Source organism: Vulpes vulpes, chromosome 6 (genome assembly GCF_048418805.1).
Source record: "Vulpes vulpes isolate BD-2025 chromosome 6, VulVul3, whole genome shotgun sequence".
Taxonomy (NCBI): Eukaryota; Metazoa; Chordata; class Mammalia; order Carnivora; family Canidae; genus Vulpes; species Vulpes vulpes.
This window is the reverse complement of record NC_132785.1, coordinates 130,420,721-130,448,298: the sequence shown is the minus strand read 5'-3', so window position 1 is coordinate 130,448,298 and position 27,578 is coordinate 130,420,721. Positions and strand designations below refer to the sequence as shown.

General features: G+C 68.0%; 1 protein-coding gene across 3 annotated transcripts; it reads right to left on the bottom strand.

Moving 5' to 3' along the window:
* Nucleotides 1-1,972: 1,972 nt before the first annotated feature.
* CEP170B (centrosomal protein 170B) lies at nt 1,973-27,516 on the bottom strand. Of its 3 annotated transcripts, none has more exons than XM_072762495.1 (19): nt 27,382-27,516; nt 24,588-24,719; nt 17,489-17,578; nt 15,688-15,766; nt 14,905-14,963; nt 13,753-13,891; nt 12,919-13,023; nt 12,287-12,769; nt 11,271-11,995; nt 11,021-11,191; nt 10,475-10,565; nt 8,596-10,296; nt 7,219-7,462; nt 5,290-5,449; nt 4,848-4,991; nt 4,622-4,710; nt 4,177-4,270; nt 4,023-4,074; nt 1,973-3,915 (listed from the first exon to the last, which is right to left on the bottom strand). In XM_072762495.1, exons 2-19 carry the CDS (start codon nt 24,690-24,692, stop codon nt 3,680-3,682), a joined length of 4,767 nt encoding a protein of 1,588 aa, XP_072618596.1. In that variant the 5' UTR covers nt 24,693-24,719; nt 27,382-27,516; the 3' UTR covers nt 1,973-3,679. The 3 variants fall into 3 exon arrangements, with proteins under 3 accessions (XP_072618596.1, XP_072618594.1, XP_072618595.1); XM_072762493.1 differs by lacking the exon at nt 27,382-27,516 and adding an exon at nt 25,935-26,527; XM_072762494.1 differs by lacking the exon at nt 27,382-27,516 and adding an exon at nt 19,176-19,308 and having other exon boundaries at nt 24,588-24,720.
* Nucleotides 27,517-27,578: the final 62 nt, after the last annotated feature.

The following is a 27,578-nucleotide window of genomic DNA, read 5'->3' as shown; positions in this document are numbered from 1 at the left end:
TGAATTATGGAAGAATACCTGTGAGGAGAGCATGTGATGGGATGAACACTCGGTGTTATATTTTGACAAATTGAATTTATTTTTTAAAAAATATTTTATTTATCTATTCATGAGAGACACACACAGAAAGAGAGAGAGAGAGAGAGAGAGAGAGAGGGGCAGAGAGAGAAGCAGGCTCCATGCAGGGAGCCCGACGTGGGACTCGATCCCGGAACCCCAGGATCACACCCTGGGCTGCAGGCGGCGCTAAACTGCTGAGCCGCAGGGGCTGCCTGACAAATTGAATTTAAATTTAAAAAATGTAAAAAAAAACAATAAATATATAGACTAATGTAAAAAATAATAACTGGAAAATTTTCAAATGTTTGGTAATTTAGCAACACATATCTAATAACTCAGGGCCAAGGAAGAAATCCTAATGAATACTAAAAATTTTTTCACCCAAGTGATAATGAAGATACAACGTATCCAGCTTTATGAGGTCAGCTAAAGTTATATTTGGAAGGACATCCGTAGCCTTACATCTGTGTGTCAGAAAAGAAGGAAAGCTGGAAATCAAGGATTATCCATCTCACACGTAAAGGAAGAAAGGAAGAAAGCAACCTTCAGACGGGGAAGAGAGGGGCGAAAACCAACGAATAAACATAAATCGAAGAATAACAGCAAAATTAACGAAACAGAAAACAAATGTGTCATAGAGAAAATCAAGACCAAACAGCTGGCTCTATGGAGAGGATAATAAAATTGATGAGGGCAGCCCGGGTGGCGCAGCGGTTTAGCGCCGCCTTCGGCCCAGGGCGCGATCCTGGAGACCCGGGATCGAGTCCCGCGTCAGGCTCCCTGTATGGAGCCTGCTTCTCCCTCTGCCTGTGTCTCTGCCTCTCTGTGTGTGTCTCTCATGAATAAATAAAAAAATCTTAAAAAAAAAAAAAACTGATGGGACCCCAGCAGGACTGAGCATGAGAGAGTGAAGGAAGGAACCCTCTAGATGGGCCGGAACGAGAGCGCGGAAGCCAGAGGACGTGATGAGCAATCTCAGCGCCCCGACAATTCTGTGTTAATACAGTCATTTTCCCTATTGCTCTTCACTGCTCTGAATTCTTACTGCAGGTGTAATATGCACGTGTGAGGATCCCTGGGTGGCGCAGCGGTTTGGCGCCTGCCGGGCGCGATCCTGGAGACCCAGGATCGAATCCCACATCGGGCTCCCAGTGCATGGAGCCTGCTTCTCCCTCTGCCTGTGTCTCCGCCTCTCTCTCTCTCTGTGACTATCATAAATAAATAAAAGTTTAAAAAAAAGTTTTTAAAAAAAATATGCACGTGTGGGGAACAGAGCTGGCGTGGGAACAGCTGGGACACTGGTGACTCCTGAGCCGGGTCGAGCGACCTGGTGAGCAGGGTCGGTGGCAGCCAGCCGGAGGGCTGACGGCGGGTCAATGCTTGCTCCAGCCCCATCGTCCACCTCCCCTAGGTCCTCCCTGCAGCCAGAGTTGGGGGATGTGACCCACCTGCCCCGGGTCTGAAGACCCAGGGCTCTAGGCGCTCGGCGGTGTGACGTCACCACGGTCACGGTGCAAAGTCAGAGATGCTCCAAAGCCGGGAAAAGTGTGAAGGCATCTGAGGCTGGAGCTCGGCAGGTGCCCGTACCCATGCCCCCCCCCGCGGCTGCCTGTCCCAGGACGGCCTCCCTGAGCGTGCTTCTGGTCGCCATACCCTTCAGTGGCTAGAATAAAATAGCCGTTTTTTTTCTTTTTTTTTTTTTAATAACTCTTTTTTGAGGAGGAAACACCTGAAATTTCCCGGGTTTTCTTTCTCGCCTACGCTGCTCCCTGGTGGCAGCGTCTCCGCACTGCAGCATCCCTGGTCTCGGGTCAAATCGGGTTTTCCAGGCGGCGGCGGCGACCCAGAGCACAGGGCCAGGCGCCCCCACTCAGACACCTCGGGTGGAGAAAAGAGGCCGAGGCAACAGGCGCCGGGGGCTCGCCATGTGATAGAATGATTTATTAGAACAAATTCCATGACAACTCATATAAAATAACCATTTTCTGAAAGACATCCATAAGACCACCCAGGACAAACATACAGAAGTACCTCCAAGAAGCCAGACAAATAAGTTACCGATCCCAAGTCAAAGGCTGGAGGGGGAGGAACGGGAATTTGTGAATAAAAAAAAGTGTACAGCGATCACTGAGGGTGCGTGTGGATGAGAATGGCCACTGTTGGTCTCCAGGGGACAGGCTGGAGGGGACTGTGCGGGGCATGCAGGAGGCCTCCTCCGTGTGGACACAGCAGGCCCGGGGGGCGGGGTCCTGGCAGGAACCCCGTCCCCACTCACACACATACGTAAACATCACGGGGGCGGTGGGGGGACAGGACCCATGCACGCAACTCCAAGTCAGCTAAATGTAAACACGGACACACGCATCACCCGTGGCGGCCCGGACTCACACCCACTGGCCCCCGGGCCCCATCCCGCAATCGCCACTCACACAGGCGCCGGGCACGGTGCGGAGCGACCCCCGGAGCGGCCGGGGTGGGCCAGCCCCGCCCCCACCTGCCCCAGCCCACGGGCTCTTTGGCTTAGAGGCCCCAGAAGCAGCCTCCTCTTGCCCCGGGGAGGCGTGCCCCGCCCACCCGGCATGTTCCCAGCTTAAAGAACCCTGAGAAGGCAAAACTGTCCCTGGGGGCCTCTCCCTGCCCTCCACCCCCCACGGGACCAGGAGCACAGCAGCCTGCGGGGCTCAGAGCTGGCTGCAGGCACCCACGTAATGCCCACAGCGTCAGGGGGTACGGGGGCTGGGGGAGGGGTGCAGCCCAGGGAGCTGCCGGAAGCCTGGTTCCCAGCCCCTGCGGTCCAGTGCTCGCTGCCCGCCCCCCCAGCCTAAAGCCACAGGAAGCCAAGTGCAGATGCCCCGCAGCCCTCGCTGGGAAGACCTGCCCCACGGTGTGGACGCGTGCCTGGGCGTGGACGCGTGTCTGGCATGTGTGTGCCCGTGTGCACAGCCGGTGTGGCAGCAGCCTGCACACTCAGCAGGTTTGGCAATTGCATTGGCACCAAAGGCTTGAAGTACTGGGGTTCCGGCCCCAAACGTCTCCACGGGCCACAGCCCGGGCCCAGGCGGCAGAGGCCGCTGGAGGGCCCTGGCCAGGCGCACCGAGCCCTCGAGTCCTGGGGCTTCAGGGCCCCTCCCGGCTCCGTGTTTGGCACTGAATGACGCCCCCCACCCCTGGCCCAGCCCCTCTTCCCCTGCCTGGCCCGGGCCAGCACCCAGGGAGGGACAGGTGAGCACGCACCCCAGCGCGAGAGGCGGGAGGAGGGCCTTCCAGGCCCGGGGGCTGCTGCCGTGGCACAGACCAGCCTTTCCTTAAGAGCTACAGACAGAAATAACAGCAGTGGAGAGGACGCGGGGTACACACCTGTGACGCCAGCCCTCGGCAGTGGCCCCGACAGGGGCTGGGCCGGAAGGCCAGCGGGGGCAGCCCAGGGGCTGGGCCGTCCCGCTGGGGTGCTGGCCGGGAGCGAGGGAGGGAGTCTGGGCACGGAGGCCCTGCCCACGGGGTCCTGGCACGTGGGGGGTCTCTGTGGCGACCCGTCCGCAGCCGGGAGGGGCCGCAGCGGCCGACAGAGAGGCTGGAGGCGCCAGACCCGGGGCCACGGGGAGGCCGCCCCGGCCCGCGCCTAGATCAGGAACCTCTCTGCGTCGGGGAGGAAGTCGGGGAGGAAGGCGGGGTCCGGGAGGCCAGGGGACCCGCAGGTGCCCCGCTGCGGGAAGCTCCTCAGAGGCAGGGCCAAGGGGGGCGAGGACGGACTCTGGGCAGCCGGCCGGCCCTTCCCAAGCTGGGCCGAGCCCCCGGAGCCGCGGTTCCCGGTCAGCAGGTCCAGGTTCCCGCTGGGGTCCACGATGGCGTTGATGACTGCGGGGGGTGCAGGGTCAGGCCGGCCGGCGGGTCCTGCCCTGCCTCCCACACCCACCCGGCCTCCCTCTGCGGGCGCCACGGCGAGCAGCACCGGCCATACCCACCTTCCAGCTGCTTCTGCACGCGTCTCAGTTCTTTCAGGATGGAGCTGATCTCCTGGAAGTGAGCGGGAGGGGGTGCATGGAGCAGGACCGCCACGGGGACCCCCCACTCCCTGCAGCCAGGAGGCTGTTTGGCGGCGGCGGGGGCGGCCCTCACCTTGTTGGACGTCTTCAGGATGGGCACCTCGTTCTCCGAGTTGATTCTGGCTTCTAGCTCCTCCCAGGCTCGCCCTGTGTTCTGAAAGAGGATCCTGCCACCGAGGGGGGCAGCAAACAGGACAGGGAGGTTGGAACCTACACAAGCGCACCCAGCCCGCTGCCCCCACCCCTCCCCGTCCGTGCCCACGGGGGAACAGAGGCCCGGGGCAGGAGTGGGCTGGCCAGAAGCAGAGTCTCCCTCTCTGGGCCTGACGTGGGGAGTACTGGGGTCGTCCCGGGGGCTCGGGTTGGCGCAGGGGGGCCGGCTGCCAGGCCCAGGTGCGCGCGTGCGCATGAGCACCCCCTGGGCGGTCCTGGCTTTGGGCACATGTTAGCGTCTGCGTCTGAGGGGAGGCTGGCGGGGCAGCTCCCACCGGCCTGCAGAGCCCGGGGGCCCCACGCACTTCATCTTCTCCGCGAGGTGCTCCGTGTTCTCCCGGATGGCATGAGACAGCTGGGACACTGGGTTCAGCATCAGGTTGTCAAAGATCACCTGCAAGGACCAGGCGTTGGCGTGGCACCCGGGACCCCCTGGAAGGCCCTGCTCCCTGGTGCACCCCAACGCCCAGCCTGGAGGGCCCTGTGCACACAGCCAGGCCAGCTTTCTGCGGGGTAGGTGGGGTGACCTGCCTCCTCGCGGCTCCGGGGCCGCATCTTGCTGGCGAGGGGGTCCTCACAGCGGTCGTTCATGTTCTGGTCCACATCTCGAGAGCTCAGGGAGCCGGGTGGCACCTTCTGGAAGTTGAGGCTGGCCTCGGGGATGCGTTGTACCAGCTGTAGACAGGGGCAGGGTGGTGTCAGCCCTCCTGGGGGCAGGGGGCATCCACCCACAGGGGCAGACCATGTCCCTCCCCTGCTGTGACAGTAGGGGGACTGAGCAGACTCGGGCCCCGGGATGCCCCTACCCCCAAACACAGGGGGTCCTGGATCCTGTGCTCCGGGGTGGCCGTGTGGGGAGCCGAGCACAGGACACACGGCCTCGGCGAGTGCCCCTGGCTGAGACTGCCTGTGCAAGGAGCTGCCTGAAGGCCGGGGGTGGGCCAGACCTCAGCAGGGTGGCGGCCGGGCTCACCTCCTCACGGGCAGAGATGGTCGAAGCAGGGGTGCTGGGCATGTTGCTGAGAGAGGGGCTGCGGGCGGGCCCCGGTGAGCCCAGCGAGTCACCGTCCCCAGCCACATCGTGGATCTCCCGGGCGAGGATGGCCACGTCCTTCACCAGCGTCTGGCTCAGCCTGCAGCCCGCAGGAAAGAAGGCAGGTCCTGTCGGGTCCCCCTGGGCCGAGGGCCCGTGTTGGGGAGGTCGGGGAGCAGCAGCCTGATGGATCCCTCCCCGGGCCGACCTCCCCTCGCAGGTGCAGGCAGGCGTCCTGCCCAGGAGGCAGGTGCTGGGTGAGGGTTAGGGGTCAGGGGTGTGCAGCCTCCAGCCTGACCCCAACTGCGCCCACCCGGCCACTGGCAATGCCAGACCTCACAGGGCCCCGAAGGGAGGCCCCAGGAAGAGTGGCAGGGGTGGGGCTGGGGCCAGGCAGGAAGGGCGGGCAGGCACAGAGGTCCCACAACCAGCCTGTCCTGTGTCACCTGAGTCCTCGGCCCAGGCTGGGGTACCGGAGTCCCCTGTCACTGTGCACCACCTCCTTCACTCGACAGGGGTTACGAGCTCCACCTGGAAGCTTCCTCGGCACATGGACGCCTGCAGTTGCCCCAGCAATGGGGCCTCCGAGGCCCACAAGGCCCCGACCTCCGGCCTCCATCGTCCCAGCACTGCCCAGGGCACCTCCCAGCCGGCCCTGAGGGCCTGTCCACCCTGAACGGCACCTGCACCCCTGCCTGGCACGGTCACTGCGCTCAGTCCCTCCCAGAAATGCCGAGCACGGCTGGAGACTGTTCCAGCCGCCCCCTACCCCCAGCGTGGCTGACCTAGACCCCTCGAGATGGGGGTCCCCCAACTGCACCCACTCTCCCTACACTGAGAAACACAGAACATCCCTCAAACTCACAGTGATGCCACATGGGCGTGCACCCCTGCCTTAGTGCCAGCCCCCAGCCGGGCAGGATGCCCAAGCTTGCCCACTCGGGAAGCAGAGGCCCCGAGGCCCACAGGGGCCGCCCACCCCCGCCCCCGCACGCCCCTCACCTCTGAGGAGCCCACCTCGGCCGTCCTCCCCATCGTCAGCCGCTGCCCGCCCTCCATGTCCTGGGAGCCGCCATCCCTGGCCCCTCTCATGCCCCGCAGGCCCTCCCTGCTCAACCTTGAGCCACCGTGGCCTGTGTCCTCTCTGCCTGCATCCCCACGGGCCATTTGCCCAGGAACCACCTGCCTCTGGTCACCTCTTTCTAGGAGCTCAGCAGCCTCAGCACCAAACACCCACCGTTCACCCTAAAGCCCCGGACTCCTGCTCCTGCACGAGCCCCGCAGAGCCCAACCCCCGTGGCACTGAGCCCTGCTCAGCCAAACACTGCCCTCTAGTCCCACTGCCTCTGCACCAGCCTCCCAGCTCCTGGCCTGGAGCTGACCCAGGGAACGACCACGCGAGAGACATGATCTTTAACAAAAATAATACAGTTCTCCCTCATACCAGAGGACCCGCACTCTTCTGAGATCTGCCTCCATCCACCTGCCCGCCCACCTGATATCCATCCACGCATCCGGGACCCATCCGCCCACCCAGGATCCATCTACGCACCTGGTACCCATCTGCCCTCCTAGGACCCAACTGCTTACCTGGGACCCATCCGTCCACCCAGGATCTATCCACGCACCCGGTACCCATCCACGCACCTGGTACCCATCCACGCATCCGGGACCCATCCACCCACCCAGTACCCATCCACGCACCCGGGACCCATCCGCCCACCCAGGATCCAAGCCCCCAATAACCGCATCCACCCCCCGACAAGCAGAGCTCAGGCGGACAGAGCCTCCAGCCCAGTCCCGGCCCAAGGGGCGCTCTGGCCCTAAGGGAGGCGCGGCCTGCTCAGCGGCTCCGCTTGCGCCGCTCACCTGGCGATCTCAGCGATCTCCGCCGTCTGCACGATAAAGCCGTAGGGGTCAGGGTCTTCCTCCTCGTCATCCGTGTCCCGGAGGCCAGGCGCCCGGGGTCGCGCGCGGCCAGAGCCGCCAGCCCGCGGGGTCTGCGTGGCTGTAGAGGCATGGGAGCGTGTGTGTTTGGGGGAGCCGTGGTGGGAGCCGTACTCCTCCTCGGACGTGGACGTGCAATCCGAGCCCTGCTGCCGGCGGCGCGTGCCTGGGAGCGCGAATCGGTTCCAGAAGCAAGAACAGAACAGAGCGGCAGCTCAGCACCCCGTGGCAGCCCCGGGGTCCCAGGCAAGGGCCCAGCGCTGCGCAAAGCCACGCTGCCGGCGCCCCCCCACCCATGCCTAGAGGCCCTTTAGCTGAAGCGCCAGCAGCTGCAGAGCTCCAGGGCCTGGAGGCCACCAGCGGCCCAGAGGCGGGGGGCGGGGGCAGCCTGGCATTTCCATGGGCCTGGGGCTGGTTGGCCTGTGGGCAGAGGCCACAGGGACGGTCTGTACCCATCAGATGGGAGGTGGCAGGCGTGGTGGCAGGGCAGCGTTACACCCAGAGATGCCCCAAATCAGGGCAGCCCTCCCCACGTGGACCGGCCCCAGGCCTGGGTGGGACCTGAGGGTGGCTGAGCTCGGCCCCCGCAGCCCCCTCCCTTGCCCGCCTGCCCCTCGGACCCGGCTCCTCACCCACCCTGCTCTGGGGCCCCGCGGTGGCAGCAAACACACGCAGCCAAAAAAGCGGCGGAGGGGCAGCGGGCTCCCACCCAGCAGCGGTCCTCAGCCTGCCACCACCGTCCCCGCCCATCCCTGCCTCCAGCGGACCCTGCCCCTCAGCACTCGGCGCCCCTAGCGGACCCAGGAGGCAGGGGGGGCCCCACCCCGGCAGCCTCAGGAGCCCTGAGGAGCTGGGCCAGCAGAGCCTACGTTCAGCTCACTCGGGCGAGCGGCCTGGCTGAGCACATGTGCACACACACACACACACACACGCACACGCAGCCCCCCGGGGCAGCAGCGAAGCACCGGCGGCCACAGCACTGTCCCTGCTGGCCACGCACGTGCACAGGCCACAGGCTGCACGGGGCCTCTGCCTGGGGGTGTGGGGGGTGGACACAGCCCTCCCCCGCCACGGCATCCCGCACGCCCTGGCAGGGCAGCCGAGGGCAGAGCACCCCAAGCGCGAGGCCTGGCGCGCAGCCGCGGAGCCCTCCATCCTGGCTCCCCGAGGATGGTCACACATGCACACGGTTCGTGTGTGCGTCCGTGGAGACGGGCCTGCCTATGGGAACAGGGAAGCTGCGCACCCTCCGCCCCGGCTGCCTGGGCCCGGGGCCACCCGCCTGCTCCCGGCACTCACTGGGTGACGAGTATCGGGCACTGCCCGGGCGCGCCCTGCTAAAGGGCTGGCGGGGGACCGCGGTGGCGCTGGCGGCCTTCTTGGCGGCGGCCCGAGCCTCGGCCATGACGGGCTTGCGGCCCGAGCAGTACAGCTCGACGCTGCGGCCGGAGAAGCCAGGCCGCGCGGGGGCCGCCTCGGAGTCGCTGGGCCCTGTGAAGGAGCCGGCCCGCTTCCGGGGCATGGCCAGGATGTCCAGGCGCGACAGCTTCTTGGCCTGCTCGGGGGCGGGCCGCCCCGCCGGCTCCGGGGTGGCTGGGGGGCCCCGCTCCCCGTCGGCAGCCTCCGTGTCCGAGGCCTCCCCCAGCCGGGCCCGTCTCAGCCGGGAGGCCCGCGTGGGCCGCGGGGTGGACAGGCTGTTGGAGCGGGTCAGCACCTGCTGGGCCTTCTGGGAGCCGGCGGGGCCGCGGCTCTGCTCCTCCCGGGCAGCTGGCGGCGGCGGCGGGGCGGCGGCTTTCCGCCGAGGGCCTGGCCTCCCCGCCCCAGCGGCCCCGGGGGCCTCGTGGTCAGAGGTGACCGCGTCGGCGCCAGGCGGGGGCGCCAGGCCACAGCCCCGATCGTCGTCAGGCCAGTCCGAGGAGCCCCGGGGCCCGGGGCCACGCCGCACGGCCAGGCGCCTCCCCTGCTCCGCACGGCCCACGTCGCTCGGGCCCAGCGGGCGCCGCTGCTTGTCCGAGAGCCGCTCACGGGCGCTGTTCAAGGCGACACCCCCCGGGTCCTGTGCCGCCTGCGGGGACGGCGGCTTGTCCCTCTGCGGTCCCGCGGGCTGCGGGCTGGTTGGGCTGGGCCCGTTCTTCCCGCTGAGCAGACTGACAGTGCTGGCCGTGTCCACGTCAGAGTCCCCGGACAGCGAGTCCTCCGGCGGCCTGGGGGCACTGGCCGTGGGGCCCTCTGCCTCCTCCGCGGATCTGGACAGCAGCCGGGCCTCCAGGGCGGCCAGGGCCGTCTCTGTCTCCTTCAGGATCAGGTGGGTGTCCTGGGGGTGCAGGTCCATGCGCGAGGCCCGGGCGGCAGCCAGGTCCTGCAGGAGGGGGTGGCTGGAGATGTGCGGCAGCTGGCCGTGCGCTGGGGGGCCGCCAGCCGGCTCCTTGCTGAAGCTGTCCTGCCGGACCAAGGCCGGGGCGGGGCTCTCGGGCTCCGGGGACCGCCCTGTCCGCAGCTGGATCACCATCCTCCCGCTGGTGCCGACGGAGAGGCTGTCCCTCGCCGGGGGGCTGGCCTGGGCCACCCGCCCCGGGCCCTCCACCTCCCCTGGAGCCAAGGGTTTCCTGGGGAAGGCCGTCTCCCCGTTCTGGTCCCCAATGAAGAAAGAGGTGGGGGCTGGCTCTCCAGGGGCCCTCGGCGAGCGCCGGCCCTTTGTCCATGCCAGTCCCTCCTGGGGGCTCCGGCGTCTCTCCTCTTGCGGGCCCCCACCCCGCTCGGAGCCCCGCCCACCGTCCGACCCGCTGGCATCGCTGAGGCTGTCAGGCTCCAAGTCCTCCTGGCCCAAGAAGCATCCGGCCTGCTCACTGCCTGGCTCCGGTGGCCCGGGGCCGCTCCTCCTGGTGGCCTCGGGGCCCCCAGGGCTGTCTGCACGGTCGCTGGGCAGCTGTGGGAGCAGCCGTCGCTGGCGCACGGGCAGCGTCCCCTCGAGCTCCCCGGCTCTGCGCCCAGGGCTCTCCTCTGCAAAGACAAGGGCAGCCTGGTAGGGAGCGGTCGCTGGCTGCGGGCCCCGGGTGCCTACGGGACGCCCGGCCCTCCGCCAGACTCGGCCGGCACGCTCGCGCCTGCAGGTCCAGTAAAAGGCCTGAGCCCACCCCCAGCCCCAGCCCCACCCCACCGCTGAGCCTGAACCACTCACCTGCCAGGCCTGGGTCCGAGTAGCTGTCAGCCAGGCTGGCCCAGCGGGACACCCACTTCTGACTCCCGGGAGAGCCCGGCACCGTGAGGCCCTGCAGAGCAAAGGGCAAGTGTGTGTCTCCCGCAGGGGGGGCAGGAGGCGCCCGGGCAGCCACAGCAGCTCGCCTGACACCTGGCCCTACCCATGCCATCTCTGTACCCGTGGCACACTCCCCCACGGACGCAGCCAGGAAACCCCGATGCGCTCCTGCGTTTGTCCCCGACACAACTACCTAACCTGAGCCCAGTACAGGTGCTCACAGGCCAGCCGCTGTGACTCAGCGCAGCCCTGCCTGTGGGTACACGGGACACACCCAGGGGCCCAGCCTGACTTGGGGCCTCCGGGCCCGCACTTGAGCCCTCCACGCAGGGGCCCCAGCCCACCTGCCAGGGCACGCTACCCAGCCTCCTCTGGGGCCTGGAATCCGACACAGGTGAGACCTCCGAGCTCACACAGGCCCCCATGCGGGGGCCCCCGCCCCTCCCCAGGCAGCGTCATCCCAGGTACCTGGAGCTCCCCCTGGGGGGCCATGCCCGCTGACCGGGAGGCAAACTCCTGCAGTAGGGCCATTCGCTGGGCTACCCCGTCGCCGGCCTCGTCTCTGTCCCCTCTGATGACAGGACGGAAGGTGGCGGAGGACACCCTGGAGAGCTCAGGAGACTCGAGTACCCCAAAGACCTGCCAAGAGGGATGGCCAGGCCCCCGGGTCAGTGCCGGCCCACCCCCGGCCCGGCCCCCACCGCCCTGCCGTGCTGACCTGGTCGATCATCTGGCGGGCCTCCTCCACCTCCGGGTCCTGCACCTCTGTCTCGATGGTGTAGGTCCCTGCATCACTCAGGCTGTCGTCCTCGTCCTGTTTGCGCGCCTTGGTCAGCTGGGGGTCGGCGGGGGGTGGTGGTGGGGTCGCCGGGGCCACGGGGCTGGCCCCACGGGGTGTCTCGGGGGCCGGTGATGCTGGGGGTGCCTTGTCAGGGCCAGGCCGGGCGGCCGGGGAGCCCTCCCGCAGGCACTGCGCCATGAAGTCCTGGGCCAGACGGGAGCGGCGTCCCACACTGCCAAAGGGCCGCGCGGAGCCCCGGGGGGTGGGCGAGGGCCCCCCCAGCCGCTCCTCTGTCCTCTCCCGCTTGAGCGAGCTGGCCCGCTGTGGCCCCGAGCTGCCGCCCGTGCCCCGCGCCGGGGCAGGGACGCCCGAGCGGTCTTTGTCAGCCGGCCCGGGGCCTCGGCGCTTGTCGGCCTTGGGGTCCCCGGGAGGGGTGTGCGTGAAGGACTGGGAGCGCTTCTTGCGCGGCGTGTCCTGGTCAAAGAACTCGATGACAAAGGCCTGCTGGTTGTGCAGCAGCTCCTGGGGATCTCGCTTCATTTGCCTCTGCAGCCGCACCTGCGCCCCGCCGCCCTCCGCAGGGACCCCGGCCGCCACCGCCGCTGCCGCCTTGGCCGCGGGGTCCTCCGAGTCGCTCTGGGTGCCGTCCTCATGCTTGTGGCCTGGGGGTGGGGGAACCGCAACTCATCAGGCCGAGGGAAAGGATGCAGCGATCTGGGGGGTGGGGGGCTCTTCACCCCATGCCCAAGGTGTCACGTGTGGCTGGGGACCCAGCGCCCATCCCACGGAAGCCACCACGTGTGGCCAAGATGAGCGAGGGGAACACGAGGGACTGCCCCGTCGCGGAGGCAGGTCTTCAGCAAGGAACCGCCAGCGGGCAAGCACTGAGGCCGGTGGGGACGCCCCGCGGCAGGTCCGGAGCCCCCCGCTGGGCCCGCCAGCCCGGCACTCACCCTTCAGGGTGCGGGTGTGGACCGGCAGGTCGCTCTTGGTGCTGTGACGGTCGTCGCCGGGGCCGGCCCGGCACAGCAGGCTCGGGTCATTCTGCACCAGCCAGTCGGCCACCTTGGTCTCCGCAGACACGGCCTCCGCAGGTGCGGCCTCCTTGCCCGGCGGCCGCCTCTGGCGCAGGGAGAACTTGGTCACGTGGTCCTTGATCTTCACCTTGCCGGGGCTGCAGTCGTCAAACTCGATGGTGAAGGAGGCGTGGCTCTGCACTACGGGGGCCGCCCCGCCCGGCTCCCCTTCCTTGGTGGGTGCCTCCTGCGCCGGCCCCTCGGGGGGCCGTGGCGGCGGCGGCGGGGCCTCCTTCGTGGGGATCTCAAAGTAACTGGGCTCCCGCCTGAATGAGTAGCTCTGAGGCTCCACCGAGGCCCGGAAGCCCCCCATCGTCCCGGGGAGCTCCCCGTCCTGCTGCGCCAGCTCCTTGGGCCGCTCTGGGGGGAGGGAGGAACATGTCCTTGGGGGCCCCCGGGTGGCAACGCCCGCCCACCCGCCCCGCCAGGACTGTCCGCTCGGTCTCCCCCAGAGCGGGCATTTCCAGGCCAGGCCGCCTTCAGGAGCTCTAGCGACCTCTGGGACCCACCTGCGTAGGGCTCCTCCTGGCGCCGCTCCTCGGGCGGGGTGCCACCATCATCTTCTCCCCACCAGGAGGGCTGCCCGTACAGGGGGGTGCGGTAGGCCGCTGCCTCTGCACAAGGAGAGCGTTTGACCCTGGGTCGCTGTGGCCCCAACGCAGACCAGGAGGGGAGACCCGGGGCTGGGGAAGCCCTGGGTCCTGGAGGGGCCCTGGCCTCACCTCCCACCTCAGCCCAGGCCCCCCTGCCCCAGGGCTCCAGCCTCATCACCCTGAGGCCCGTTTCCACATCTGTGGCGAGCGACCACTGTGAGTCTGTGACCCTCGCTGTCCCCAGCCCCGCCCAGGCCTCCCTGTGGAGGAGGCACACCTGGGGCAGACAGTCCTCAGCAGCCCCATCCTGAGGCAGGCAACCCCCCAGCCCTGCCTGAGCCCTCTGCCCCCAGAGCCCGCCTGCCAGAAGGACAGGAGGACAGCAGAGTCCACAGCCAGGGCGGGTCCCTTTCCAGGGTCTGTAAACGACTCAACTCACAGAGGGACGACCCTGAAGCCTGGGCCCCCCGCAGGCTGACCGGACCACACGGGTCCCAGGGGTGCAGTGCGCACAGGTGGGTGTGTCTTGGGTGCAGAGGTGTGGGGTGCATGGGTGCCTGAGCTCACCCGAGGGCAGCTTTGTGCTGTGCCCGCCGGGATGCCATGAGCCCAGGAGGCTGGCGGGTGGAGGGGCTGTGCTGGGAGGGGAGCGTGACCCAGATGAGGCAGGTCGCGGGGAGCCGCAGGGAGGCCCGTGGGGGGCAGGCCCGTGTGCACCTCCCTCCCAGGCCCCATGCCATGCCGCCCTACCTGTTCCTGGCCTGCGGTCCCCCCTCTCTGGCCTGGGACCCAAGGACTCGCAGTACGGGGGGTGCTGGGGCAGCGCTTCGCCCTTCCTGGGTGCCGGGCCCTTGATGCTCACCTGCAGCTGGCTGGTATACTTCTCGTGCTGTGGGCAGCGAGGCAGGGGTGAGGGCAGGGCCCACTCCAGGAGGACACCCAGGGCAGCCTGCCTCCCTCTTGGTCCAGGGACGGCCTGCACTGCCCCTCACGCCAGGAGGTCTCCTTCATGACTCCCGTGGAGGTGACATCCTGAGGCTCAAAGCCAGGGGTGCTTGCCCCAGCCTGGGGTGGGGGGTCCTCAGAACACAAAGCTTCCAGGAAGGAGCCTGGAGTGGGCAGCAGCTATCGAAGGTGGTTCATAACCCCCACTCAGGAGACACAGGGGTGGGGACAGGCCCCTGGCCATGGGGTCAGCAGCTCAGGGGCCACGAGAGGCGGGCAGCAGTGGTCTATGTGGGCACACCGTGTAGGTCTGTGTGTGTGCCTGTGTGTGCACACGTGTGAGGGCGTGTGCGTGCAGCGGCCCCACCTGGCTGAGCTCTGCAGCTGTCAGGGCCAGGGTCACACTGGCCCTGCGACTCTGGGCAGGCCACCCACACTGCCCGTGCTGCCCACAGCTCGGGGCCAAGGCTAGTCTCCCCCACGCAGGGTTCCTGGGCAAAGCTCTGGGCAGTGGCCCCAGGTCGATGCTCCATGACTCCCACCAAACGAGCCAGAGCGGAGTCCTCCCACCATGGCCCCCGACCCAGGTCCCTCAAGCCCCAACGGGGAGTACCCGAAGGCACTCATCACCCAGGAGTCCCCCCAGGGCTGTCCCCAGAGGCTTCCCCTCCTGCCCGTTCCCGGCTACCACCTGTGATAGCCTCCTCGAGCTCCTCCCCGCCCCCAGCCAGGTACCGCAGGCTCCTCTCCACGCCCGCCAGCCGCGACGGCCGGGGAGGGCGGGGAGCGACCATCTTCCCCACCTGCTAGACCGGGCCATCCTGCAGGACAGGCCGGGCCAGGCTGACTCATGGCACCACAGCCAGGCCGAGGCAGCCAAGAGATATGGGAGCACCGGGCGGGGCGGGGCGGCGGGGTGCGGGGCCGCGGGGCCCTGGGCTGAGCGCGGGCACTGACCCTGAGCGCCTCCTCGGGGACCCGGTGCTGCACACGCTCCAGTACGTACATGTTGGAATGTGACAGCGAGTTAAGGCGAACCCGGAGCAGAAGAGCCAGGACGGCCTTTGGACGGGGGCATGGGGTCACGTGGGGCGGGCCTTCTCCGCAGGGAGAGACCAGACAGCTCCCGATCGGGTCAGACGGAGAGGGGAGGCCCGGGGGGACCGCGCTGCCCCCCACACCCCCCTGTGCACCTAGCGTGTGTCCACACTGCACCTGCTCGGACAAGCAGCACACACGCGCATGAGTGTGCCCTTTAGCCCCTCACCGCAAGGGCAGGACAGGGCAGGGCAGGCAGGGGATGTGCCCGGAGCCAGGCAGGGCCCCAGCTCCCACCCCAAACCACCCCTCAGCCCTGGCCTCCCCAGGTTCTAGGCGTTGGGGGGGCTTCAGATGGTGGCTGGGCCCACAAGTGGCAGCCGAGGCAGGCAGAGAAGAGGACACACTCCCGCCATGCGTGTGGGGGCCCAGGGGAAGCATGCTCCTCGGGGCGGAGGCACAGAATGCCACATCCGGGCAGCCCCCAGGTCACTGGGGACCCTGGGTCCCAGGGAGGGCTCACTTTTCCTGAAGTCCTGTGTGAGCTCAGACCAGGAGGCAGGAAGCAGGTGCCTGTGATGGGGGGCTTCTGTCGGGGGAACAGGGGCTGGAGCCCCGCCTGGGGTCATGCCTGCTACCCTCTCACACCGGCGGGCCCCTGCTGCGCCCACTGAGGCCCCCACCACTGCCAGGAAAGGATATCGTAGCCGAATCGGATGACGTCATGGAGCTTCAGCGTGATGTACTTCTGGTCCGGGATGCGCACATCATTCACGAACGTCTGGGGGGGGAGACGGGTGAGAGGGCCAGGCCAGCAGCGGGCAGGGCAATGGCTCTGGGGTCCCCCTCCCTCCAAGCTGCTCTGGGCCAGGCACTGTCCCTCTGATGCACATGCACCCAGCCTCACACCACAGGAAAGACAGGCGGCCGCTGAAGGACTGGACTCGCCCAGCACCCCGGGACCCTGGGGTGGCAGTGGCCCCGCGGCAGGGCTGGCTGGGCTAGGTGATGCCCGCTCCCCAGAGATCCTCTTCCCTGCACCAGGGGCTCTAACTGGCCACCGACACTACGCTGTGGCCAGATGTGTGAGCGCCCAACACGCCCGAGGCCTCTGCGGCAGCCCGGGTGACAGCGGGAAGACAGATGTGGCTCAGGCAGGGCCACTGTGCCAGAGTTTGGCGGAAGAAACCAGAAGCGTGGAGGACTGGGGACAGGACAGAGGAGGGTCCCGGGAGCCGAGCAGGAGGTGGGTGCGCAGGGCGGCGTCCCGGGCCAGGGCCGTGGTGTGCAGGGATGGGCAACACGGGCGCTCACTGCCCCCGCAGCCCCACTCAGGTCGGGCTACTGCATCTGACAGGAGGGCCCACAGAGGAGGGGCTGGGGGGACAGATGCCGCCCGGGGGCCCCGAGTGGAGGCAGCTCGGGATGGAGACGGCAGGCGGCCCGAGCTGGGCGGGACAGGGCAGCAGGCAGACCCGAGCACGGCCACACTGGACCCCCCCTGCTCAGGGGTCCCGCATCCCCCAGGACAGGGTATCCCAGTCTGCAGGAGGCCCGCCTCCCCTGCACACCCTAGGGCCCTCCCCCCAGAACAACCCTGCCCTGCGGGAAGCCCTCCCAAGGAGGCCTTGGAGCCACTGCACCTGAAGGTGGCTTCCCCCCACCTGAGCACGAGATCCGGGAGGAGGCCAGGTGGGGACAGAGCAGAGGGATGCGGTCCCCGAGGGGAAAGGACCAGAGCAGGTGGGCAGAGCTGCAGGGGGAGCTGAGAGGGGGGAGGCCAGCACAGGGAGGAGGTCACGACGAGGGGCGGGGCCAAGGCGGAGGAGTAGGTCATGATGTGGGGGGCAGGGTGGGGAAGAAGCTGGGGTGAGGAACACAGGCGGGGCTACTATGGGGGGCAGGGTGTTCTGAAGGGGGACACCACGAAGGGAGGGTGGGGCCCGCAGGAGAGGGAGGGAGACAGAAAGGTCGTGAAAGGGGCGGGGCCAGCAAGGGGCGGGGTCCTGGAGGGGGCGGGGGCGGCACAGGGATGGAGACGTGGTGGAGGGGGCGGGGCCAGCAAGGGGGCGGGGCACGGGGGTCCTGGAGGGGGCGGGGCCGGCACGAGGAATGGAGATGTGGTGGAGGGGGCGGGGCCAGCAAGGCGCGGGTCCAGGAGAGGGGTGGAGCCAGCAAGGGGCGGGGCCCTGAAGGGGCGGGGCTGGCACAGAGAATAGAGCCGTGGAGGGGGCGGGGCCCTGAAGGGGGTGGGGCCGGCACAGGGAATGGAGATGTGGTGGAGAGGGCGGGGCCCTGAAGGGGCGGGGCCAGGAGAGGGGTGGAGCCAGAGAGGGGCGGGGTCCTGAAGGGGCGGGGCCAGCACAGGGAATGGAGATGTGGTGGAGGGGGCGGGCCAGCAAGGGGGCGGGGCCAGGAGAGGGGTGGAGCCAGAGGGGGCGGGGTTCTGAAGGGGCGGGGCCGGCACAGGGGGCGGGGCAGCACCAGCACCTCTGGCACTCACCCCGTTCAAGCTTCCCAGGTCCTTCACCCAGTGCTCGTCCCTGTCCTGGTCGTAGTTGATGACGGCATGCTGCTTGTCCACGCTGCGGGACTGGGGACACACAGACGGCCGTCAGCTGGCCTTCCTGGCGAGGTGAGGCCCAGGAGGCCGAGGAGCCCCCCCACAGGAGCCCCCCACAGGAGCCCCCTCCTCCACCGCCCGGCAATGCCAACACTGGCCACCCAGGCCTGGGAGCCCACAGCGCCCAGCCCGCGCCCCCACACCCGGACAGCCCACCCAGGCTTGACTGTGCCAGCTGTCTCAGCCACTGGAACAGGCCACAGGGACTTGCTGAGATGCCAAGGGCAGGTGCTCCCGCCCCACTGCCACCCAAGCCCCTCCTCTTCTGTGCAGCCCTCTGTGGCACCCGTGGGCCAGATCCCTGGGTCAGCCGGGGCAGGCCTGAGAACCTCTGCTCATCTGGGACATGCTGCTCACTCCCAAGGGCGGGTGGGGGCAGGCAGAGACCACGGGGGGCTGGAGAGGCTGGGGGCTCAGGGAGAGGCCCCCCCACTCCTGGCAGCCTCTCAGGGGCACAGCCTCTCCAAGCGATGGCCACACACATGCAGGATGGGTCTCAGACCCTACAGCTATGTGCCTGCATGCACAGGGCTCACACATGTCCTAAGCACACCCTGCCGCCCACGTGCAAGCGTGCGCGCACACGTGCTAGTGCGCACACATAAGAGCTGAGCACTTCCAACTTTCCCTGGCCACCAGACCTCCCAGGATGGCTCCCAGGACGCACCCCGCCCCCTCAGTCAGGAGAAGAGCACACGCAAGTCCCCACCACACCTCTCCACTGCCAGGCTCGTGGTGCAGAGGCAGGGACGGGCTCATGGGGTCACACTGTTTGCTCAGGCATGGCCAGCGCAGCCACGAGGCCCGCGGTCTTGGCACAGAGCACAGCACCACTGCCCACCCCACATCCACTCTGCTGGAGGCCCTGGGCATCCCTGGGTGGCCCCTGCATCCCTCTTCCGCCACCTAAGGAGACACAGGCCTGGGGACCAGGCCCTGGAGAGGCCAGCAGAAATGGCCAACCTAGATCCAGACCTGCCAAGATGACAGTATGGGACCCTGTGGTCCTGCCAGACAGGGCCTCCACAGGACACCCAGACCTACCTCCAGGTCACATGCATGGGGACAGGGCTGCACACCAGCTCTCCACGGCGAGGGACAGGATGGCCCCTAACCCACGAGAGGGTGGCCCAACACCTGAGTCCCTGCGTCACCATACCATCAGGGCTCTCAGTTCTCACAGCTGTGTGCCCAGACCCTCCCTCCCCCAGGCAGCCAGCCCTCCACACAGCACACTTGCTCCCTGGTTTCCAGGGGAGGCCCCAGCACCCTCCCAAGGCCTAGACACCCCTAGGGCACAGCAAGGTTGCGGTGGGGGTGAGCACAGGCTGTGGCCTAGCCCTGCCCCGCCCCGGGTCACTCAGCTTGGCCGACGTGCCAGGTGCCCTGGAGGGCAGCCCGCAGCGGGCAGGGCTTGTAGGGGCTGTGGCCCTCAGCCCAAGCAGTAGGCAACATGCTCCAGCCCTGCCTGCACTCCCCAGGTGGCCAGCTGGACCCACAGGGATGCTGCCGCAGTGGGGGAGCTGGGGGAGTGGCACGAGGAGGGAATGGGACGCAGGACCCATACCTCATCCTGCGTGGACCTTCAGTCCTCTGGAAGGAAGCAGAGGTGCAGGGGCGATCCAGTGGGTAGAGCAGTCAGTGGGGCCAGCCGGAGCCTCCCTGACACAGAGGCCACCCCTGGGCCATGTGCCCCAGTGCTGCCCAAGGGAGCCAGGGAAGCACGGGTCAGCAGCACAGCCCGCTGCAAGCATCTGCCCTACGAAGCCCCCAGGATAGCCTGGTGGGGGTCCTAGTGCCAACTCATCTGCTCCCACAGCAGTGGGTATCTGACCCGTGTCCAACCGTGAGACCTACTGCCTCTCCCCCCAGACGTCACCTCTGCCCCCATCCCGAACTCCTCACCCAAAGCTGGCGCTCTCGGTCAGACAGCTCCTGGCCACTCCGGCCACAGCCTCTTGCCTGGATGCCAGGCACCCCCTCCTCCATCAGACTCCCCTGCCTGTGCCAGGTGTGGCTCCACCCAGTGCTCACCTACCCCCAAAGGGTGACCCTGTACGGCAGGCCCGCCACCTGGCACAGGTGGGGGTGGGGGTGCAGGGCTTGCTGGGGCCCCCGGCATCCCTTACCTGGGCCTCGGTCTCCTGGCTGCAGTGGGGTTGGCAAGAACCAGCAGCCACGTGGGGGAGCCTGAGCCCTCGGGCTCGTCTCCCCCCAAGCCAGTGAACCACCCCTCTGGGCGCCCTTGTGAGTCCGCGACCGCAACTCCTACATTCCAGCCCGGCAGCTGAGAGAACTGGTGAGGGCTCTGGGGTTCTGCACCCTTTCTCGAGAACAGCCCAGCTGCCCACCTCAGCCCTGTCTGAGGGCGGGCCCTGGCCTCCTTGCCGCCAGGTATCAGCGCTCCGGGGTGCTGCAGGCCTGGGAAGGGGTGGCCACGGGGCTCTTGCCAGCTCCACACCAGCATGCGGGGTGACACAGGCTGGCCCAAGGCGGCCCGGGCAGGCAGCAGGAGGGCGCACCATCCCTCAGGCTCGGACGCCACCTCTGCCAACGAGTAACCCCCTCCAGGGGCCTCCGGGCTGACCTCCCAGGCTGAACAACTCCCTTCTCTCCCCGAGCCTCAGACCTCCAGCCCCTGGACACACCCCAGCACCTTCTGGGCAGCTCAAGCCTGGCCGGGCCAAACCAGACCCCCCTCCCCGCCCCCCTGGCCCCGCAGCCTTCCCCTAGGAATGCCAGCAGCCGAGCGTCCGGCTGCTGCCACACAGCCCCTTGCCCCAGGCACCCACCGGCCCTTCTCCGCAACCTATCACCCCCTGCGGCCCCCTTTCTCCCATCCTCCCAGCCCTCGGTCCAGCCCATCGTTCCTCTGCAGAAACTTCTGAGGCCCCCGGCCAGCCCGGGAGGAAAGGCTGGCCTCGTCCATGAGCCACAGGCCCGGAGGCCTCTCCAAACCTCCTCCCTGCCCTGCCCTGTCCTCTGGCCAGACCGCCCTGTGGGCTCTGGAGATGCCATGCCCATTCTTGGACCTGGGTCCTTTGCCCAGGACTGCCACCCTCCCTGTGCCCACCTTCCCACCCGCCTCACCACCCTTCCCTGCCTTCTGGCTCCTTGGACCCTGCAGTGCCCCCCAACATTTGCACCCAGAGCCTGGACTGCCCCATCTAGTCCCCAGGCCTACCCTCCACCCACAGCTGGGGCTCCAGCACCAGGCACGTCTCCTGCAAAGCCCCCTCCCAGGCTGCAGGTAGCACCAGGCCCGGTGGGGAACAGGCAGAGGGGCCCCAGCTCCAGAAGCCACCCTCCCAGCGCCGGGCCCCGAGCCAGCAGCCGGCCCCAGATCCACACCTCGGAGGCCGCGCAGCCCAGCACAGAAGGCAGAGCAGCCCCTTGTCCTGGATCAGAGACTTAACGGGACACAAACCAGGGGACGCCCGGTGGTTCAGCGGGTGAGCGTCTGCCTCAGCCCAGGGCGTGATCCTGGCTCCTGGGATCGAGTCCCGCATCGGGCTCCTGTGGGAAACCTGCTTCCCCCTCTGCCTGGGTGTCTGCCTCTCTCTTTCTGTCTCTCGTGAATAAATAAATAAAATCTTAAAAAAAAAAAAAAAAACAGGATACAAACCAGGCCCTGCAGAAAGCAGCTGTGCCACGCGTGATGGGAAATACTGTGAAACAGGCTAATAAAAGGGCCCTGAGAAGCTCCCAACATAGATTTTTGGGAAAAGGTCTAATTGTTTCCAAAAGGTCTAAATGTTTCCAAACTTTATGTGTCCCTGTGCGGAAATTGGGCCCTGCCCGGAACAGCCTGATCCCGGCAGCGGCCAGAACCCGGGGCTCTGGGCACAGCCTCTTGCCAGCGCACCCCGACATCGCCCTGGCGGGGCTGCGAGCGCCCAGGGCACTCCCCGCCTGCCCTCTCGGGGTGGGGGTCTCCAGACGGAGCCCGGCTGCCACACGCTCCTATGGGGCGAACTGGGCAGTCGCAGGGCAGGCATCTGTGCACAAGCACACAATGGCACGCGGGCGCACACACACATGCACAGGCACCCGCCGTGCCCCTGAGTGCCGCCCCCCCAGGGCAAGACCCACGGCAGGCGGCCTCGGCTCTGCACCCGGCAGACCTGGGCCTGCACCCACGTGCACGTGCAGCATCCAGCACCCCGGCGGGGCACCAGCTCGGGGCCAGGCTGGCACCACATGGGACACGGTGGCTGCTGGAGAGTGTGGGGGGCATGGGGCCAGGCTGGCCAGCTCTGCCTCCAGGATGCCCCCCACACTCCCTCTGCCCCCTGAGGTCCAAGCCACAGCCCCTCTTGCCTAATTCATGGCATGGGCCCCCTGGACAGGCCTCTGCTCCCCGGCCTCAACCTTGCGGGCCCCCCGGGCCCCTTGTCCTCCTGAGTGTCCAGTCGGCCCCTCGTCCCCCATCCCGTTCCCAGCGCCACCTCCTTCGCCTTCTCCCCCGGGGAATCATCAGGTCCCTGCTCACATGTGTGTGGCCGGCCCCACCCCTGGCGAGGTGACCCCGGGGGCAGGGTCTCTGCATGGCCCTCCCGGTGGCAGGACAGTGCAGTGCTCCATCACAACTGCTGCGTGACAACACGGGTATGAAGCACGGACCCCGCAGAGGGGAGGCCCGGGCCCTCCGGGAGCACGAGGCAGGGAGGGGGTGAGGAGGAGCGGGCTGGTGAGGACGCGCAGGGGAGGGCGCCGGGCAGAGGGGCTGCGATGACGCAGCTGTAGGACGAGGCCGGGATCCACTGGCGTGTGTCCCCGACCCGGGGTGTGGCAGCAGCGCCACCAGGGGATGCCCAAGCACAGGTAAGGGAGAGGGAAAGTCAGGCCTCGTCCCTGGACCGCTGGCGGGGACCCTGCTGCAGAGGCGGGGGCTGATGGGTTTTGCTCGGTAGCACAGAGCTTGGGCACAGGGAGCTGGAGGCTGGGGACAGGACAGGCGAGGACACCGTGTGAGCCACCTGAGCAGATGTGGAATCCAAGGCAAGGGTGTGACGGGACCTCCAGGAGACGCAGGGGGGGACTGCCCAGTACGCTCAGGGCCCAGATGGGGAGGCTGCAGGGGCTGGACAGCACCCTGGTGCTCGCTCTACACACGCACAATCTCCTGGGGCCTCAGTTTCCCCAACTGCTGGAGGACAGCCAGGGCAGGAACACAGGTGCAGCCGAGCCAAGGGCTGCCCCGCATGAAGGGCTGAGAAGCCCCTGCTGCTCCTGCCCCGCTCAAGGCTCCACCACCGACGAACCAGAACCAGGAACTGGACCCAAACTCGCTCTGGGCGCCCTGACCCCTGCCTCCCGAGCCAGAGGCCTCTCCACCGGCACCTGCGAAGGGCGGCAAGCAGAGTGAGGGCCTGGTGCGGGGGGCAGAGCAGGAAGGGCAGGACGGGGCGGGAAGACCACGCACGCTGGGCCCCGGGCACCCACAGCGTTCCAGGATCTGCGGGCCCCTGTCAAGTGCCGCCTCCTCCAAGAGGTCTTCCTGGCCACCCTAGGGAGACCGGAGAAGCCATCAACATGCCTCACAGCCACAGCACCTTGCCAGGGGTCAGGGACCCAGCACACTTTCAGATCTGCTTCCAATGGCAGAGAACGGGGGTCATGTTACACGACACCATGAGGGAGCAGCTGGCCGCATCCAGGCCTCACCTGGGCCGCTCGGGGGGCCAGGGGTGCACCCCGCAGCCTACACCTGCTCCGTGTGGACCATGTGCTCTGGGGGCTCTTCATATTTGTAAACGGTCTTTAATAAATCAAGACTACTTCGTGCCAGGCGACAACGGAAGAGGAAGAGGGACGTTTTGACGGCGTGAAGAAGCCTGACTGGCGCCACCCGCCTGCCGTTCCCCTGTCCTCAGGCCACTGCTTCCCAGAACCGGCAAACCTGAGCGGTGGCCAAGGAGGTGCCCAACAGGCCTCAGAGATACACCCCGGGCTTCACAGAGACACCTGCCCGTCCCCGGACAGTCCCTGACGCGGCCTCTCCAGCGTCCAACGGCAGGAAGAGGAATAAGGGGACAGGCTGTGCCAAGCCGCAGACACCAGGCGGCCCAGCAAGCAGACAGATGTGGGGGCTTGGCCGGTCTAGTCAACCAAGTCTGAGGACCTTTGCGGAGAAGCCAAGGGGTCCAGACAGGGACAGCCTCGCTCTCAGGAGAGGGAGACAGACGACATCTGCCATCTGCGTGTGGGGAGCCCGAGCCCCCCGTCTGCAGCCCGAGCCCCTCGCGTCCCAGGAGTGGGCAGTAGCAGCCCGGCTGGCACAGGGAACCAGGGCCTGAGCGAGGCCTCACCCTGCACCCAGGACACGTGTCTCCTTCTGGGGGTCCCATAATGGGGGGCGTGAGCGTAGGGGCAGGGGCCAGGGCTGCAGGAGGCCCGGCTGGATCACCCCCATGGGGAGCAGCACAAAGGACGGCTGAACTAAGGGGAACCCTGAAGGGTCAGTCCACCTCCCCTCCGTCCTCGTTCCCAAACAGCCAGACCCAGACTCTGAGACCAGGGCTTGAAGGTCCTGCTTGCCAAGTGCACGGGGTGCTGGCGCCACCACCCTTTTCTACCTGGGTGCCTCAAGGGGCGCCAGCCTCCCCTCGGACAGCTCTGACGGCCAGAGTGGGCCTCACGGTTCCCCAGTCTGCCATGGCCCCAGACAACAAAACCACAGATAGGTCCACTTTCCAGCACCTTCCAAAGGTGGGTCCCCGACGCCCTGAGAACCTGACAGAAGCCTGAACAACCTCCGACACGCGGAGGCGGGACTGGCCTGTGAGCACACACGCAGGCCTGCACTCGCCCCCCGTGGGTCCCAGGCGAGGCGGAGGCCCAGGCGGAGGCCCAGGGGAGGCGCGCAGCACTAGGCTGCCTCCAGGGCTCTCAGCAGGCTCCTGCAGCAGGGAGGACGGGCGCCGTCCTGCCCTGGGCCCGCCCCTGCCTTCTCTGCCCCAGAGATGCTCACACTCACCTGCAGCATGAGCTCACACTCATCACGCCCCACGAAGATGAGCTCTCGCGGGAGCCGGTGGCGGGTGCCGCTGCTGCTCACCAGGAACCAGGAGGTGACACTCATCTTGGCGCTGGCAAGGCCCGTCTGGCCCTGAGGGGAAGGAGGCGTCAGAGCAGGCTTCCCTTCCTGGGTCCCAGCCCCTGGACGCGAAAGGCCGGCGCAGATCCGCCCCCTGACGTCCAAGCACCCCCGTGGCAGCACAGCGGCCACCACTGGAGACGCTGGGCCCAGCCGCACGAGACCACCGCCCTCCCTGGAGTGCGCCTGCCCCTGTGGACGCCTTCCCCAGCTAAGTTCTCCTGGCCCTCCCTTGTGCTCTGTCCCCCCAACCCAGGTACCCGGCGTTGAGTCCATGAGGCACGGCCACACTGTCCACGTGTGAAGCTGCACACGTCCTCATGACCCAACCAAGAACAGCTCTCGAGTGGGACTCGCCATGGCCCATCAGGGTCCCCACAATGCCAGGTGTACAGGGCCTGACCCCGCCCTGGACACAAACTCTGAATCAGAGGACCTATTTCCCCCACCAGACGCTCTGGGGTGGGCCCGGCAGGAGGACCAGGGGGTGGGGGGACAGCTGAAGACAGGAACTCTGAGCCGTCAATACAGCAATCGCTTACAGGAGACCCAATACCCCCGCGTGGCCACAGTGGCCATCCCGCAGGGGTCCCCAGGCCAGGACAGCACCAGGTAACGGAGGCATCAGGCTCCAGAGCCTACAAGGCCCTGCGGGCATCAGTGAAGGAGAGGTAGGAGGGGCTGGTATAGTCAAGATGGGCAGGCAAGCGCCATGGTAGCTGGCGAGGCACGGTGGGGGCAATCTGAGTGACAACAAGGGCCCATGCCACCTCGACACCAGGCTCTGGGGCAGCAGCCTGCCCACGCTCTCACATAGGCGCCCCGCTCACCCAGGGCAGAGCTGTGTGGCTCCAGCAGCACAGGTGCATGGGCACCAAACATGCACACGCTCACAGGACACACGTGTGCACAGGGCCTCCATGCGTACCCAGAGCACTGCCCACAAGAGTCCTGGCCACTCTTCTCTGCACAAACACACACACACACAGGATAGATCCCACCCCGAGCACTGCCTGTGTGCCAAGGGGTGCCCTGGGCTCTGAGCCCCCTGTGACCTGCATCACCCGCCTTCCCGCCAGCTGGGGAGGCAGACAGCAAAGGTGAGAGGCTCTGAGAAGGTGTGAGTGTCCCAGAGGAAAAATGAAGCAGTGGGTGTGGGGGGATGGGACGGGGGGGGGGGGTGTCTGGGAAGGCTCCTGGGGAAGGCATCATCTGAGCAATGCCCACCAGGAGCGGGAGCAGGAGAGGAAGCAGATGGATGGAAGTGGGCTTGTCAACATCTGGGGACTGTGCTGCAAGCAGAGGAAGTCACCGGTGCAGATGCGGGGGGGTCACAAGGCTCGGGGAGTCCTGGGCGTGTGCTGGAGCCAAAGGGTAGTTCCAGGACCTGCCTCATCTCTGGGAGGCTCAGCACAAAATGAAAACGTGGCCGCCTTGCCTATAAGTCATGAACAACTTCAAAGACGCCGGGCACGGAGCACTGGGCAGAGCACATGGTGCAAGGGCGTGGGTGGGTGCGGTGGCCAGCCGGGGAGGTCCTGGGGTCACAATGGGACTCCGAGGACAGGGCACAGAGGGAGGTCAGACGATGAGGGAGAGAAGTGACAGCGGGAGCAGTGGGGGGATCCCCAGTCCCTGCGGTACCCACGCCCAGAGGCCCAGCCTCAGCCCCCTCCCGGGCGGGCGGTGAGCGAGGCCACCACCAGGACCACGGTCCATGAAGGTCCAAGTGCCCGCGGAGCCCTCAGCACACCCACAGGGCACCTGGGGCAGGCAGGTGGGAACACCAGGAAAGCCCCGCCCCGGCGCCCCAGGACAGCGCGGCCGGAACCCCCTCCCCGGAGTCCCAGGCGCGGCCTCAGAGTCCACCCGGAGCGCTGGGCCCTGCAGGCCGAGGGGGTGGGGACCTGCCCCCCCCCCCCCCCCCGCAGGGCTCCGGAGGCCTCCGCAGCCCCAACCTCCTCCAAGGCCCCTCCTCCCGGCGGTGGGGGAGGGGAGGCCTGGGCCCGGCTCCGGCCCCATCACCGCGCTTCCCAGCCCCCACCCCCTCCTCCATCACCTGCCACCCCCCACGGGCCGCGACCCCACCCGGCGGAGGGCGCCGCCTTGCAGCTTGGGGAGGCCCAGGCCCGAGCCGGCTCTGCGCGCTGCCAGGGCCGGGCCCGCCGCCACCAGCAGCCCTTCCCGACCGGCTGGGCCGCGAGCTGGGCTGTTCCCACCGCCTGGGCCGGCGCTGCCAGGGGAAGCTGCGACACCCCAAGCTGCCCCCGCGCGCCCCGGCCCGAGGGAGGGGGAGCGGGATGGGGGAGCCGCGGGGCGGATGGGGCAGGGCCGGCGGCGGGGGCACCGCAGCGGAGGCCGGGCCCGGCCGAGCCGGGAGGCAGGGGCGGCGGCGACACGGCGGCGGGAGGCCGCGGGGGGGCCGCGGGGCGGGGGCGCCCTCTGGATCCGCCGGCGCCCGGCCTGCGCCCCCCCGCGGGCCGCCCCCCCGCGCCCCGGCCCCTCCCGGCGGCGGGGACCCTCCCGGCCAGGTGCGCCGCGGCCCACGCCTTTGTCCGGCCGCGAGGGCCCGCGCCCCGCCCGCCCCCCGCGCGGCCCCGCAGGCGCAGGTGCGGGCGCAGGAGGCCCCGGCGGGCGCGGGGCGCGGGGCGCGGGGCGCGGGGCGCGCTCTTACCTGCGGCTCGCCCGGCCCGGCGCGGCCCCGCTCGGCCCGGCCCCGGCCCCGGCCCTCCCGCCCGCCGGCCGAGCGCTGGGCGGGGCCGCCGCCTAGGACATGCCCGGCGCGGCCAGCACGCTCGCGGCAGCCCCGGCCGAGCCCACGGCGAGCGGCGGCCCCGGCCTGGCGCGCGGGTCCCTGACGTCTGCGGGCGC

Bases quoted from the DNA above. Each gene is read 5' to 3' on its own strand.
- CEP170B (XM_072762495.1), bottom strand. From the start codon at position 24,692: ATGAGTGTCACCTCCTGGTTCCTGGTGAGCAGCAGCGGCACCCGCCAC. The intron at 5,450-7,218 runs GTGAGCGGCGCA...TGCGGGCTGCAG, and splicing joins GAGATCGCTGAGATCGCCAG to GCTGAGCCAGACGCTGGTGA. The intron at 4,075-4,176 runs GTGAGGGCCGCC...GCTCACTTCCAG, and splicing joins TCCTGAAGACGTCCAACAAG to GAGATCAGCTCCATCCTGAA.